The sequence below is a fragment of the Oncorhynchus keta genome, chromosome 18, assembly GCF_023373465.1.
Source record: "Oncorhynchus keta strain PuntledgeMale-10-30-2019 chromosome 18, Oket_V2, whole genome shotgun sequence".
NCBI lineage: Eukaryota > Metazoa > Chordata > Actinopteri > Salmoniformes > Salmonidae > Oncorhynchus > Oncorhynchus keta.
In genome coordinates, this window is record NC_068438.1 from 26,113,970 (window position 1) to 26,130,040 (window position 16,071).

The 16,071-nt window shown below is 41.5% G+C and overlaps 1 protein-coding gene across 1 annotated transcript; it reads left to right on the plus strand.

The window, feature by feature from the left end:
- The first annotated feature begins 457 nt into the window (after positions 1-457).
- Positions 458-15,274, plus strand: smtla (somatolactin alpha). Its single transcript, XM_035792381.2, has 5 exons — positions 458-614; positions 1,125-1,315; positions 5,353-5,466; positions 13,112-13,291; positions 13,473-15,274. The coding sequence occupies exons 1-5, from the start codon at positions 599-601 to the stop codon at positions 13,671-13,673; spliced, it is 702 nt and encodes a 233-aa protein (XP_035648274.1). The 5' UTR covers positions 458-598; the 3' UTR covers positions 13,674-15,274.
- The last annotated feature ends 797 nt before the right edge of the window (positions 15,275-16,071 follow it).

Below are 16,071 nucleotides of genomic sequence, written 5' to 3' on the forward strand. Positions count from 1 at the left end.
ATGTAGGACACTCAGTAATCAGAGACAAAATTGCAATATGCCGGATTTAATGAAGTACTACGCCCACCTACCCTGGCTTTATTTCAAAGGGGATTAGTTTTATGAAGAATTATCCATGCTCTAAATGTGTGCTGCCAATGACAACCAAACAGAGAGTTATTACTGTCAGATGGGCAGCTCCAGCTGCTGGGGGAGACTGACTGGTTCTCACCAGGGTTTCTTCACCCGAATAGAAAACAATTATTTCCAGGTTTAGAGTTTTCAGACACCATCTCCTTTACAACAGTATATAGTATACAGTAAATTGATGTATTATGGTGTATCCTCAGGCATATGGGAGAATTTTGAAGGAATCTCTCAACAATGGTCAACAGTGAACAAATACACCAGGCAAAGTCTCTGAAACCTGTAAGGTCCTCTCCTATCTGAATACAATCCATAGTGATCAGAGTATGTTGGACGGGTAAGAACATATCCCCTTACCAAAAACCTACGTAAGAACCCTTCATCCTTTTGCCTCATTTATGGCCTGTTGAATCCATATAAAGGTGCCTGGTGCCGTAAAAGATGCTAGTAGGAAGACAACTGTCCTGACAGAATGAACATGATGCAAGGTACTTTATACACCCTTCAGAGAGAATGTGCGATATGATCAATAATTTTGTGAGCAATTTAATCAAGTGAAATTTTATTTGTCACATACACATGGTTAGCAGATGTTAATGCGAGTGTAGCGAAATGCTTGTGCTTCTAGTTCCGACCGTGCAGTAATATAAAACAAAATACTGCATAGTTTCCTAGGAACGCAAAGAGAGGTGGCCATCTCTGTCGGCGCCGGAAGTACAATAATATTACTAGAACGATATTGGACGCAGCCTTTGCTATCTGTAGGTCTATTGTTGGTAGTGCAGTTAGAGAAAATAACTATAGACATTGCTGGCTAATTGTATAGCTATATTGGTTGTGGGTATTTCTTGTGTGTGTGTGTGTGTGTGTGTGTGTGTGTGTGTGTGTGTGTGTGTGTGTGTGTGTGTGTGTGTGTGTGTGTGTGTGTGTGTGTGTGTGTGTGTGTGTGTGTGTGTGTGTGTGTGTGTGTGTGTGTGTGTGTGTGTGTGTGTCTCTAGTCATGCAGAGTGTTGTGTGGGCAGTGCTACTCTGGCCCTGTCTGGTGTCCTTGGGTGTCCCTCTGGAGTGTAAGGACGAGCAGGGCAGCATCATACTATGTGCCTCCATCTCCAAGGAGAAACTACTGGACCGGGTCATCCAACATGCCGAGCTCATCTACCGTGTCTCTGAGGAGTCCTGCACTCTGTTTGTGAGTACCACACTCCGAAGTACTTCCGACATTTCCAACGTACCTCCTCTGAGAGTACCCACTGAAGAAATGTGGTCATTCATATCTGTGTGCAGCTGGAGAGCTTAGTGTTTCACAGTATACAATACCGTTCAAAAGTTTGGGGTCACTTAGAAATGTCAATGTTTTTGAAAGAAAATCCATATTTTTGTCTATTAAAATAACATCAAATTGATCAGAAATATAGTGTAGACATTGTTAATGTTGACTATTGTAGCTGTAAACGGCTGATTTTTAAAGGAATATCTACAGTGGGGAGAAGTATTTGATACACTGCCGATTTTGCAGGTTTTCCTACTTACAAAGCATGTAGAGGTCTGTAATATTTATCATAGGTACACTTCAACTGTGAGAGATGGAATCTAAAACAAAAATCCAGAAAATCACATTGTATGATTTTTAAGTAATTTATTTGCATTTTATTGCATGACATAAGTATTTGATACATCGCAAAAGCAGAACTTAATATTTGGTACAGAAACCTTTGTTTGCAAGTACAGAGATCATACGTTTCCTGTAGTTCTTGACCAGGTTTGCACACACTGCAGCAGGGATTTTGGCCCACTACTCCATACAGACCTTCTCCAGATCCTTCAGGTTTCGGGGCTGTCGCTGGGCAATACGGACTTTCAGCTCCCTCCAAAGATGTTCTATTGGGTTCAGGTCTGGAGACTGGCTATGCCACTCCAGGACCTTGAGATGCTTCTTACGGAGCCACTCCTTAGTTGCCCTGGCTGTATGTTTCGGGTCGTTGTCATGCTGAAAGACCCAGCCACAACCCATCTTCAATGCTCTTACTGAGGGCAGGAGGTTGTTGGCCAAGATCTTGCGATACATGGCCCCATCCTCCCCTCAATACGGTGCAGTCGTCTTGACCCCTTTGCAGAAAAGCATCCCAAAAGAATCATGTTTCCACCTCCATGCTTCACAGTTGGGATGGTGTTCTTTGGTTTGCACTCATCCTTCTTCTTACTCCAAACACGGCAAGTGGAGTTTAGACCAAAAAGCTATATTTTTGTCTTATCAGACCACATTTCCTTCTCCCATTCCTCCTCTGGATCATCCAGATGGTCATTGGCAAACTTCAGACGGGCCTGGACATGCGCTGGCTTGAACAGGGGGACCTTGTGTGCGCTGCAGGATTTTAATCCATGGCGGCGTAGTGTGTTACTAATGGTTTTCTTTGAGACTGTGGTCCCAGCTTTCTTCAGGTCATTGACCAGGTCCTGCCGTGTAGTTCTGGGCTGATCCCTCACCTTCCTCGTGATCATTGATGCCCCACGAGGTGAGATCTTGCATGGAGCCCCAGACCGAGGGTGATTGACCGTCATCTTGAACTTCGTCCATTTTCTAAAGATTGCGCCAACAGTTGTTGCCTTCTCACCAAGCTGCTTGCCTATTGTCCTGTAGCCCATCCCAGCCTTGTGATGGACTACAATTGTATCCCTGATGTCCTTACACAGCTCTCTGGTCTTGGCCATTGTGGAGAGGTGGGAGTCTGACTGATTGAGTGTGTCGACAGGTGTCTTTTATACATGTAAAGAGTTAAAACAGGTGCAGTTAATAAAGGTAATGAGTGGAGTCAGGAGAGGTTCTTAAAGAAAAAAAAACAGGTCTGAGAGAGAGCCGGGATTCTTACTGGTTGGTAGTTGATCAAATACTTATGTCATGCAATAAAATGCAAATTAATTACTTAAAAATCATACAATATGAATTTCTGGATTTTTGTTTTAGATTCCGCCTCTCACAGTTGAAGTGTACCTCTGATAAAAATTACAGACCTCGACATGCTTTGCAAGTAGGAAAACCTGCAAAATTGTCAGTGTATCAAATACTTGTTCTCCGCACTGTAAATAGGTGTATGGAGGCCCATTTTCAGCATCCATCACTCCCGTGATCCAATGGCACGTTGTGTTAGCTAATCCAAGTTTATAATTTTAAAAGTCAAACTGATCATTAGAAAATCCTTTTGCAATTATGTTAGCACAGCTGAAAACTGTTGATCTGATTAAAGAAGCAATAAAACTGTCTTTCTTTAGACTAGTTGAGTGTCTGGAACATCAGCTTTTGTGGGTTCGATTACAGGCTCAAAATGGCCAGAAACAAGAACTTTCTTCTGAAACTTGTCAGTCTATTCTTGTTCTGAGAAAGGAAGGCTATTCCATGCGAGAAATTGCCAAGACACTGAAGATCTCATACAATGCTGTATACTACTCCCTTCAAAGAACAGCGCAAACTGGCCCTAACCAGAATAGAAAAAGGAGTGGGAGGCTCCGGTGCACAACTGAGCAAGAGGACAAGTACATTAGAGTGCCTAGTTTGAGAAACAGATGCCTTAAAAGTCCTCAACTGGCAGCTTCATTAAATAATACCCGTAAAACACCAGTCTCAACGTCAACTGTGAAGAGGCGACTCCGGGTTGCCGGCCTTTCTGCCAATTGAGATGTCTTCCTTCTATGATTGTGTGTATGATTGTGGAACACACACACACACACACACACACACACACACACACACACACACACACACACACACACACACACACACACACACACACACACACACACACACACACACGCACACACACACACACGCAAACACACACACACACTCAAACACCACACACCACACACACACATCTGCCTGTGTGTGTATCCCCAAATCACAAAACAGCATTGGTGGTGCATAGAAACAATATGTCGCTTTATAGTTATGGTCACTTAACGTATGAGTGAGTCTTCTGTTTCTGTAGTGCCATCTTCTGTGTTGTATTGTTTTGGCGGATTAAACATAAGTTAGGCCTAATTATTCTTGAGAAGTCTTGAAAATGTCCCTTGCTACCACCATTATTATTATTATTATTATGATTTATGTATATTCTTTTGCCCATCTTCATCTTTTCTTTTTATTGGCCAGTCTGAGATATGGCTTTTTCTTCGCAACTCTGCCTAGAAGGCCAGCATCTCAGAGTTGCCTCTTCACTGTTGTCGTTGAGACTGGTGTTTTGTGGGTACTATTTAACGAAGCTGCCAGTTGAGGACTTGTAAGGCATCTGTTTCTCAAACTAGAAACTCTAATGTGCTTGTCCTCTTGCTCAGTTGTGCACCGTGGCCTCCCACTCGTTCTATTCTGGTTAGGGCAAGTTTGCGCTGTTTTGAGAAGGGAGTAGTACACAGCGTTGTACGAGATCTTCAGTGTCTTGGCAATTCAGCTTTGCTAACATAATTGCAAAGGGTTTTCTAATGATCAATAAGCCTTTTAAAATTATAAACGTGAATTAGTTAACACAACGTGCCATTGGAACACAGGAGTGATGGTTGCTGATAATGGGCCTCTGTATGCCTATATACTAGATATTCCATAAAACATCAGCCGTTTCCAGCTACAATAGTCTTTTACAACATTAACAATGTCGACACTGTATTTCTTATCAATTTGATGTTATTTTAATGTACAAAAATGTGCTTTTCTTTCAAAAACAAGGACATTTCTAAGTGACCCCAAACTTTTGAATGGTAGTGTATGTGCCCTGTGTTTTGGGGAAGTCCTATGGAAATACTGCATATACCCTACCAATCATTTTGCTATATGCTCCACCAATATAACCAGCACTTTATAGCTTCAAAGTAGTTTCCCAACTCTCCTCAGACAAATAATGATTTATGGAAGGTACAGAATCAAGACAATGCTGATAATGATATGCTGTGCTGTGCATTCATATTGTGGTTTTCAGTAGCAGGAAAGCCCATACGATTCCCTTCCATATGAGAGTACAGAACCAGCATCAGCTTTGAAATGGAAACATCATGTATCTTCTCATTATTGGAAAGACACTGCATGAGGCCAACAGATGAGAATATGTTGAAGAAGAAAACTCCAGCCGCTCTGCTTGTAGCTCAGTTGACAGACGGCTCGTCTCTATTGGCTGGGGTTAGCGGAGCATGAGTCTGTGTTTATCTTCCATGTTGTTCCTTGTTCCCTGTCTGTTTGCTACATAGGAGGAGATGTTTGTCCCTTTCCCTATGCGCTCCCAGAGGAACCAGGCAGGATACACATGCGCCACCAAGGCCTTCCCCATCCCGGGCTCCAAAAGCGAAATCCAGCAGATCTCGGTAAGCAGATGGGAGCTGGACGCTCTACTGTTTTCTCTCTCTCGCTCTCACTCACTCTCTCTCTAGCTCTCTCTTTGTGTTTGTTTGGACTTTTGTCTTAATTTCTGCCAATTGAGATGTCTTCCTTCTATGATTGTGTGTATGATTGTGGAACTCCACACACACACACACACACACACACACACACACACACACACACACACACACACACACACACACACACACACACACACACACACACACACACACACACACACACACACACACACACACACATCTGCCTGTGTGTGTATCCCCAAATCACAAAACAGCATTGGTGGTGCATAGAAACAATGTGTCACTTTATAGTTATGGTCACTTAACGTATGAGTGAGTCTTCTGTCTCTGTAGTGCCATCTTCTGTGTTGTATTGTTTTGGCCGATTAAACATAAGTTTGGCCTAATTATTCTTGAGATGTCTTGAAAATGTCCCTTGCTACCACCATTATTATTATTTGTATTATTACTTATGTATTATGTATATATATATACATATTTATTTTTGTACCTTTATTTTGACAGGGCAGTCATACTGAGACTAGGATCTCTTTTACACATGAGCCATGCTTAAATACATCAAACACATACAATATACAAAATTACAAAACATATTAAGAAAAACAGACACATTTATCAACATAGAGGTCTCCGATCATTACTCTCAACTCACCAAGGTGGACCAGAACATTTCATTTCAGAGGGCTCTGTAAGTCTAAATTGAATTAATGATGACAGACACATAAGACGTTTATGCAGGAGTGCTTTGTAGATGAACACAAGAAAATGCTGCTCTCTCCTTACATACAAAGTGGCCCAAGCCACTTTTTGAAACAAAACACAAAGGTGAGTTCTATAACCATCATCAGTAATCAACTTAAGGACACAATGGAAAACAACATCTAAGTGTAGATGCTGCTGCATGCATATACAGTAGATGATATCCCTTTGAACTTCTACTTTTTCAGCAGCTCAGTGACGTTTTAAAATGACAGTGTGTCATAAAGCCAGATAACAAGATACATGTACAAAGGAAATTGCTCATATTGTGTACCGTTCAAACTGTTCATGTAAATCTGGGTTATGGGACCTTGAAAAAAAGCATGCATTTTGTTGGTTGCATTTAGCACTAACTTTAGATTCAATAGTGACATCTGCAGTGCTTAAAAATCAGACTTCAAATGTGAAAAGACTTGGCCAACCAAAGGAGCAATGAAATACAACACTTTATCGTCTGCATACAAGTGAATACAGTGCATTAGGAAAGTAATCAGGCCCCATAATTTCTTCCACATTTTGTTACGTTTCAGCCTTATTCTAAAATGTATTAAGCAGTTTTGTCCCCCTCATCAATCTACACACATTAGCCCATAATGACAAAGCAAAAACAAGTTTTTCGATTTTTTGGGGGGGGAAATTTATGAAAATAAAATAAACTGAAATATTTAATTTACATAAGTATTCAGACCCTTTACTCAGTACTTTGTTGAAGCACCTTCGGCAGTGATTACAGCCTCAATTCTTCTTCGGTATGACGCTACAAGCTTTGCACACCTGTACTTGGGGAGTTTCTTCCATTCCTCTCTGCCGATCCTCTCAAGATCTGTCAGGTTGGATGGGGAGTGTTGCTGCACAGCTATTTTCAGGTCTCTCCAGAGATATTTGATCGGGATCAAGTCCAGGCTCTGGCTGGGCCACTCAAGGACATTACAAGTTGTCCCAAAGCCACTTCTGCGTTGTCTTGGCCATATGATTAGGGATGTTGTCCTGTTGGAAGGTGAACTTTCGCCCCAGTCTCTGGAGCAGGTTTCATCAAGTATCACTCTGTATTTTGCTTCGCTCATCTTTCCCTCGATCCTGACTAGTCTCCCAGTCTCTGCCGCTGAAAAATCCCCACAGCATGATGCTGCCACCACCATGTTTCACTGCAGGGATTGTATTGGCCAGGTGATGAGCGGTCCCAAGTTTCCTCTAAATGTGACACTTGGCATTCAGGCCAAAGAGATCAATCTGGGTGTCATCAGACCAGAGAATCTTGTTTCTCATGGTCTGAGACTCTTTTAGGTGCCTTTTGGCATACTCCAAGTGGGCTGTCATGTGTCTTTTACTGAGAAGTGGCTTCTGTCTGGCTACTCTACCATAAAGGCCTGATTGGTGGAGTGCTGCAGAGATGGTTGTTGTCCTGGAAGCTTCTCCCATCTCCGCAGAGAAACTCTGGAACTTGGTAAGAGAGACCATCGGGTTCTTGGTCACCTCCCTGACCAAGGTCCTTCTCCCCTGATTGCTCAGTTTGGCCGGGGAGCCAGCTCTAGGACGGCAGGGTAGCCTAGTGGTTAGAGCGTTGGACTAGTAACCAGAAGATTGCAAGTTCAAACCCCTGAGCTGACAAGGTACAAATCTGTCATTCTGACCCTGAACAGGCAGTTAACCCACTGTTCCTAGGCTGTCATTGAAAATAAGAATTTGTTCTTAACTGACTTGCCTAGTAAAATAAAGGTCAAATTTTTAAAAAATTAAATAGGAAGAGTCTTGGTGGTTCTAAACATCTTCCATTTAAGAATGATGGAGGCCACTGTGTTCTTGGGGACCTTCAATGCTGCAGACATTTTTTGGTACCTTTTTTGGTACCTTGTGCCTTAACACAATCCTGTCTCTGAGCTTTACGGAAAATTCCTTTTACCTTAAGGCTTGGTTTTTGCTCTGACATGCACTGTCAACTGTGGGACATTATATAAACAGGTGTGTGTCTTTCCAAATCATGTCCAATCAATTGAATTTACCAAAGGTGGACTCCAATCAAGTTGTAGGATGATCAATGGAATCAAGATGCACCTGAGCTAAATTTCAAGTCTCATTGCAAAGGGTCTGAATACCTTCTATTTTTTGTTTTTTATACATTTGCAAAAAAATGAAACAGTTTTGCTTTGTCTTTATGTAGAATAATAGTGAAGATGTCAACACTATGAAATAACACATGGAATCATGTAGTAACCAAAAAAGTGTTAAATAAATCACAATATATTTGTATTATTTGAGATTCTTCAAAGTAGCCACCCTTTGCCTTGATGACAGCTTTGCACAGTCTTGGCATTCTCTCAACCAGCTTCACGTGGAATGCTTTTCAAACAGTCTTGAAGGAGTTCCCACATATTCTGAGCGCTTGTTGGCTGCTTTTCCTTCACTCTACAGTCCAACTCATCCCAAACCGTCTCATTTGGATTGAGGTCGGGTGATTGTGGAGGCCAGGTCATCTGATGCTATAACGACACAGGACGAGACCCAGATGCAAACACAGGAGGCAGATGGTTAGAGTCTCTGATATTTATTCAAATATAAGGGCCAGGTAATGGGCAGATCAAGGATAGGCAGAAGTTAATTAACCAGGTCAGAGTCCGAAAGTTACAGGGCAGCAGGCAGGCTCGAGGTCAGGGCAGGCTGAATGGTCAGGCAGGCAAGCTCAGTGTCAGGGCAGGCAGAAAAGGGCGGAACTGAGAGTGCTTAGAAACAGAGACTAGGAAAAACAGGAGCATGGAAAAAACACGCTGGTATACTTGTCGAGACAAGACGAACTGGCAACATACAAACAGAGAACACAGGTATAAATGCACTGGGGATAATGGGGAAGATCAGGGTGTGACAGATGCAGCACTCCATCACTCTCCTTCTTGGTCAAATAGCCCTTACATGCAGAGATCATACGTTCACAAAGACACAGAGGTTGGAAGATAAATCGCAAATTTCGACTCATCAGACACACGGTCAGATTTCCAAATCAAATCAAATTTTAATTCAAATCAAATTTTATTTGTCACATGCACATGGTTAGCAGATGTTAATGCAAGTGTAGCAAAATGCTTGTGCTTCCAGTTCCGACAATGTCGTAAATAACAAACGAGTAATCTAACCTAACAATTTCACAATAACTACCTTATACACACAAGTGTAAAGGGATGAATAATATGTACATAAAGATATATGAATGAGTGATGGTACAGAACGGCATAGGCAAGATGCAGTAGATGGTATCGAGTACAGTATATACATATCAGATGAGTAATGTAGGGTATATAAACATTATATTAAGTGGCATTGTTTAAAGTGGCTAGTGATACATTTTTTACATCAATTTTTCCATTATTAAAGTGGCTGGAGTTGAGTCAGTGTGTTGGCAGCAGCCACACACTGTTCGTGGTGGCTGTTTAACAATCTGATGGCCTTGAGATCGAAGCTGTTTTTCAGTCTCTCAGTCCCAGCTTTGATGCACCTGTACTGACCTCGCCTTCTGGATGATAGCGGGGTGAACAGGCAGTGGCTCGGGTCGTTGTTGTCCTTGATGATCTTTATGGCCTTCCTGTGACATCGGGTGGTGTAATGTCCATTGCTCATGTTTCTTGGCCCAAACAAGTCTCTTCTTATTATTGGTGTCCTTTTGTAGTGGTTTCTTTGCAGCAATTCGACCATGAATGCCTGATTCATACAGTCTCCTCTGAACAGTTGATGTTGAGATGTATTCTCTTACTTGAACTCTGTGAAGCATTTATTTGGGCTGGTAACACTAATGAACTTATCCTCTGCAGCAGAGGTAACACTGGTTCTTCCTTTCCTGTGGCGGTCCTCATGAGGGCCAGTTTCATCATAGCGCTTGATAGTTCTTGAAATTTTCCAGATCCAGGTTGACCAACATCAAAAATACAATTACAGATAGAAAATAACTTAGCTGTTTGTTGAACAATGAGTCAAATATTTTTGCAAGTCAAGGGAGCCTGGAAATGTGTCGATAATTATCAAGATCACTACTATCCCCACCCTTATGGAGTGGTAGCACAGAAGCTGCTTTCAACACTTTTGGAATATTTCCTAACACCTAAGTTAAATAAAAAATGTTATTGAGCCTGAAATGACAGGTGCTGCATATTTAATAGGCCCCTAATGACTTATTGGTGTCAATGGATAATAAGGCAGCAATAACTTCTGTTTCTGAGTTGCCAAACAGAAAATCCCTGACTACCATTCCCCATGTCACCTGAGGATTGTTCATCGAGGCAACTGGAGGCTGTATGTGGGAAGAACAGTCAACTGACTGGCAAAGTCGTGTGACCTCCATTTCTTTCAACTAGGAAACCAGCTAGAAATCATCAAAAATCACATTAAACTACTTGCTTAGTCAGGGAAGCAGAGGAATTACAGTGAATTAACAATTTATCAGAATTTAGAGGGATGAATACCAGAGTGTGCCACAGCGCTAAGGAAGAATTTTGATTTGGCCTGTTTATCCCGAGGTAGTGCACCTATTTCTCAATTGCCTAAATAGCTGCCAATCAGCTAACGAGACATTTTGATTAGCCTTGGCCCAGGCTTGATTTCTTATCAAGAGGAGGTCTGAGAGTACAGGGGAGTTGCATGGATTCGTTTGGTTTGCTTGAAAGGGCCGTGTTTATCAGCCAGAGAGGTAAAAATGGAAGTGCCAAAACAGGGTCTGGTATGCAGCTAAGTAGAAAAAAAAGCTTGCAATTGGGTGCGATTTAAAAAAAAATGATCTTCACAATTATTAGAGGGTCAGAAGTTTTCAATTTGGTTACTCTAATGCAAGCCTAGGGCAAATACTTATGGGGACGGTTAGTCAGGATAAGCTCAATCAATGAGGAGTTGGAAAGGTTCTTTTTACTTTAGTCCAAGTGGGTTTTGTTATCAGCCAAGTCAAGTTGAACTCAAGACAGATATCCTTAAACTGATCTGAGGCACGCGTAAGCCAATGAAGATTTATATGTCCTAATACAACCAGTTCAGATACCAGAAAGGGTTTTAAATTATCAGAAGAAATATCAAGAACCTCTGCTGAAGTGACTGGGAGGCGGTAAACTGCAGCAATAAATTTACCGAACAAAAATTTGAACTGTAAAGTGTTGGTCCCATGTTTCATGAGTTCAAATAAATGATCCCAGAAATGTTCCATTTGCACAAAAAGCTTATTTAACTCAAATATTCTGCACAAATTTGTTTACATCCCTTTTAGTGAGCATTTCTCCTTTGCCAAGATAATCCATCCACCTGAAAAGTGTGGCATATCAAGAAGCTATATAAACAGCGTGATCATTACACAGGTGAGCCTTGGGCTGGGGACAATCAAAGGCCACTCAAAAATAAAATCACACAGCACAATGCCAAAAATGTCTTAAGTTTCAAGGCAGTGTGCAATTGGCATGCTGACTGCAGGAATGTCCACCAGAGTTGTTGCAAGATAATTTAACTTTAATTTCTCTACCATAAGCCGCCTCCAATGTAATCTTTTGAGAATTTGGCAGAAATTCCAACTGACCTCACAACTGCATGTATGGTGTTGTGTGGGCGAGCGGTTTGCTGATGTCAACATTGTTAACAGAGTGCCCCATGGTGGCGGTGGGGTTTGGGTGTGGACAGGCATAAGCTACAGATAACGAAAACAATTGCATTTTATCAATGGCAATTTCAATGCACAGGGATACTGTGACTAGATCCTGAGATGACACGGCGGCGACACTTCCATCAGGTCAGAGTGGCATCCAGCTACTTGAGTAGAAGAGAAAGAGAAAGTAGGTGGATGTGGATTCCCCAGTAGCTTGTGTAAGTGTGCTTCTTGTTTGCTAAGAGTAGCCACTTTGCCTCTGTGGTCCTCTGTGAGCAAACAGTTGCTACATTGAAAGTCTGGATGGTCCATATTGCCCCGGATTAAAGCTCCTTCAGCGTTGAAACCAATTCGTTAGCCACCAATTTTAGAAATTACAGGCTAGCTAGGCTTCCGTGTCTCTCTTCTTGACAAAAATGTACTAAAATGTTTGTTTAAGTTACTAGCTTGCCCACCGCCCGCCGAAACAAGCACAGCCTGTGAAATGGCAAATACACAAGCAACACACAGCTGAGTCACACACCAGAGAGAAAATGGAGGACTTGCTCACTGTATGGATTCTGCCTGCACATACACTATACAAGCAGGAGATGATTAACACAAGTTGGTGCTGTAGAAAGAAACAAGCAGTAAATTGAGGGCCAGTGAGCCAAAACACTGTTCAACAAGTTAAGGACAGACAGATAGAAGGAGCGTTCACTTACCAACAAGCAGCGTAACGTGACAAGTGAGCAGCATTAGGACATTTAAAAGTTTCAGGATGGGACATTTTTCAAACTCTTTAGCTTTAAGGTCAGCTAAGGCTGTGAGTTGGAAACTACACAGCAGCACATATATAAAGGTCCAGGTGGGAAGATTTGGCTTGCTCAAACATGCATCTCTATAATTATTCCTCTACAACGCACAAGTGACAAGTGCAACGTTGTTAGTTTGGAGTAGGGGGATGATAATTGAGTACAAAAAAAACCTTTCCTTGTACTTTTAACACTGTAAAGTTTATTTCAGATATATCGCTGACTTTACTGTTGAAGCTATTCCCTCTGTGATTTTAGGGGCATTATTTTTAGCTTAATATGTAATTGCTTTAGCTGAATCCAGTTACATGACTGTACTAAAACTGCACAATAGCAACAATTCAAATCAATCCTTTCAAATATACGGTACTGTTCAGTACACAATAGTCACAATACTCAAACTGTGCTCCTTAACATAAACTGTGTTGTGCAGGACAAGTGGCTCCTCCACTCTGTCCTAATTCTGGTCCAGTCCTGGATTGAGCCATTGGTGTACCTGCAAACCACCTTGGACCGCTATGATGACGCCCCCGACACTCTACTCAAAAAGACCAAATGGGTGTCAGAAAAACTCCTTAGTTTGGAGCAAGGAGTGGTGGTCCTCATCAGGAAGGTACTTCAGCAGTTACTCTGATACTTGTAGCTTTTAGGCATTTTCTCCTTTAGCCCAATGCATTTTCACACATCTCTTTCTCTTCTATCTATGCCTCATTTCCTAGACTTCACCTCTCTCTCTCTCTCTCTCTCTCCCCATCCCCCTGTCTACTCTGTTTTGTCCTTGCTGTGTACTATAGATGCTGGACGATGACATGCTGACCACCTCCTACTATGAGCAGGGTGTGGCTCCGTACGCCCTGCAGCCTGAGGTGTTGGAGTCAGTTCTGAGGGACTACACTCTGCTCAGCTGCTTCAAGAAGGACGCCCACAAGATGGAGACCTTCCTCAAGCTCCTCAAGTGTCGCCAGACTGACAAATACAGTTGTTTCCTTCATTAGAGAACAACTATTCCCACCCCATTCAAACCCTACTATTATATGGAATAAAAAAGACACTACCCCCCATCATGAGACTAGCTTAAAAAAAATCATCCCTGCTTCTGGTGCCCCCTTATTTGCCTTAAACACATAGTGAGGTCGACTGATATGACCACTGCCTTAGGGTGTCTTACCTCGTGCCTAGTTCAATACAGTATGTCAGCAACTGACTGTTTCCCAAAAATTTCGTAAGTGTAATTGTTTGCCATTTTTTTTAGAAAAGCTGCATTTTATATTTTCCTCTATATTTGTTTTACTTGGCTAGGCGTTGCAGGGCGATCCCAAAGGATGATTTGCATCTTGCTATGTAAAAAAAGAGAAAGAAAATTGCATATTTTCCCATTGATTTCAATTTTCTTTGTTCTCAACTGGAGTTTGTATTCCTCCCTGGTTCTACATTGTTTTTATTATTTATGTTGCCCCTTGTGTATTCGGAGAGATTCTGTTCTTCTAGTTGAGCTGGCTTCACCTCTGCATTAGTAAAATGAAACACACTCGGTAGGAGACGGGAGTCAAAGGAAGAGCAGACACTGCAGACAAAGAGAAGGTCTAGAGATATTCTGACAGGTAGAGAAGATTTTTTTTTTTAAATAGTATTGAAAGAGGAATTGGACAGGAGAGTAAAAAAATACAAATGGTTTGTTGGACAGGATATGGAGTAGCATTATTTTTAATTATGCCCATACCAGATAGTGTTTATCTCAAATTTACACAGAGGTCAGAATGAGGTGTTAAGTAAGGAATATTTTTAGATTGCAAAATACCTTGATGATGCTTGTAACTGGCAAAACCAAAATAGGAACATGGACAATCAATGTGTCTTTGTTCATTTAAATGGAACATTGCTGGAAGGTTAGCATGAAACTGTTCCACTGGTCCTATAGCAATGCTTAGCAAAGAGTAGAGGTATCCATGTACCATAAACAAAATAAAAGACATAACCATCAGTAACTGAAGAGCTGAAAGAAGGGGATTTTCTCTGATCTGAAATATTGGCTTTGTGTGAATGCAGATATGGTTCAATTAACCTTCTTAGCTATGACAGCGAAGTTAAAGGAAGTATCTTGGGAAGGATGATGAAATGGAAGAAAGAAAAAAACAGCCTGACAGACAGGACAGACTAATTACAAACTTGGACTAAAAGCTCCTGTATGCAACCCCAAGGCACCATTTTAAACACATCTTCTAGAGTTTTTGTATCCCTATGGCAACACTGATGGTCTGATAAGGGAAACATTGCAAGGATGGAAAGGGTTACACTGCCCAACCCGACTGCGTTATAACCCATCATTGCTCCTCCTAATACCAAAGTATATCTGGTTTCAGGGAAATTACTCACCTTTTCTGCTGTAAGAGCTCAAAGCTTCCCCTACAGTAACTAGGCAATATGTCAACATGTTTCCTTTTCTAATGAAAAACATGTTCCTTGGAAATGTCTCAGTTGTAAAATGATCTGTAGATAATAATTATGTGTATTTCATGCCATGTTACCAAAATACGGCTTTAGTAGAAAAGGCACAGTACGTTTGTGATTATCAATAAAGACAATAGTTTATGTTGCACATTTGAAATTGATATTGATATGACTCTTTTGGACTACATCAGTGGTTCCCAAACTGAGGGGTTGGCAGGGGGAGCCTGACTGTTCCTTTTTCCCCTTTTTTTTGTTCTTGATTTTGTTGTGATGTTTGAGTCAATCACATATCACATGAACACACATAAGACATGGCAAAATGTGTAGAATTGCAGGAAATGAGATTCAAAACTAGGGAGGAGGGACATGTTCCCCAATGATGGACTGGTGGATCCGAGTGAAAAAGTTTGGGAACCGCTGGACTACATGATTTCCCTCTTCTTCCCACCCCATTGCACCAGGTGGCAGCAGTACTCTGTCTTCAAGACCTTTTCATCTGAGAAGATTGCAGTTTTCTCTGTCCACTAAAATATACCCTTTGATCTAGGGAATGTGTATGAAGATGCCTCCTATTGAGAGCTAAATGTAAATGTAGCAGTGGAATGCTGATGTGTTATAGAGCTGGACACATGCTTTTGAACATTTGACACACATTTGACGCAGACATCATTTAGCCTACTGTTTCAGGAAGGAAAGAAAGTAAGATACATTGCAACATGAAATCATATTCATGGGACCTAGTATGGCCCCTCTCTCTGCATATACATTAAAATATACAGTATATATATTGTGAGTCAGATGGAATTTGTCAAACAGCTTCAAGTTCTCAGAGAGGCTCATGTAGAGGAGACTTGACCAGGGTTTGAGCAAGCTTATGAGGAAATAACTTTATCCCTCAAAGGAAAACTCTGGACTGCAGCAGTGGCTCTGGTTGTGAGTGATGGA

Bases quoted from the DNA above. Each gene is read 5' to 3' on its own strand.
- smtla (XM_035792381.2), top strand. The intron at 1,316-5,352 runs GTGAGTACCACA...TTTGCTACATAG, and splicing joins AGGAGTCCTGCACTCTGTTT to GAGGAGATGTTTGTCCCTTT. The intron at 13,292-13,472 runs GTACTTCAGCAG...TGTGTACTATAG, and splicing joins TGGTGGTCCTCATCAGGAAG to ATGCTGGACGATGACATGCT.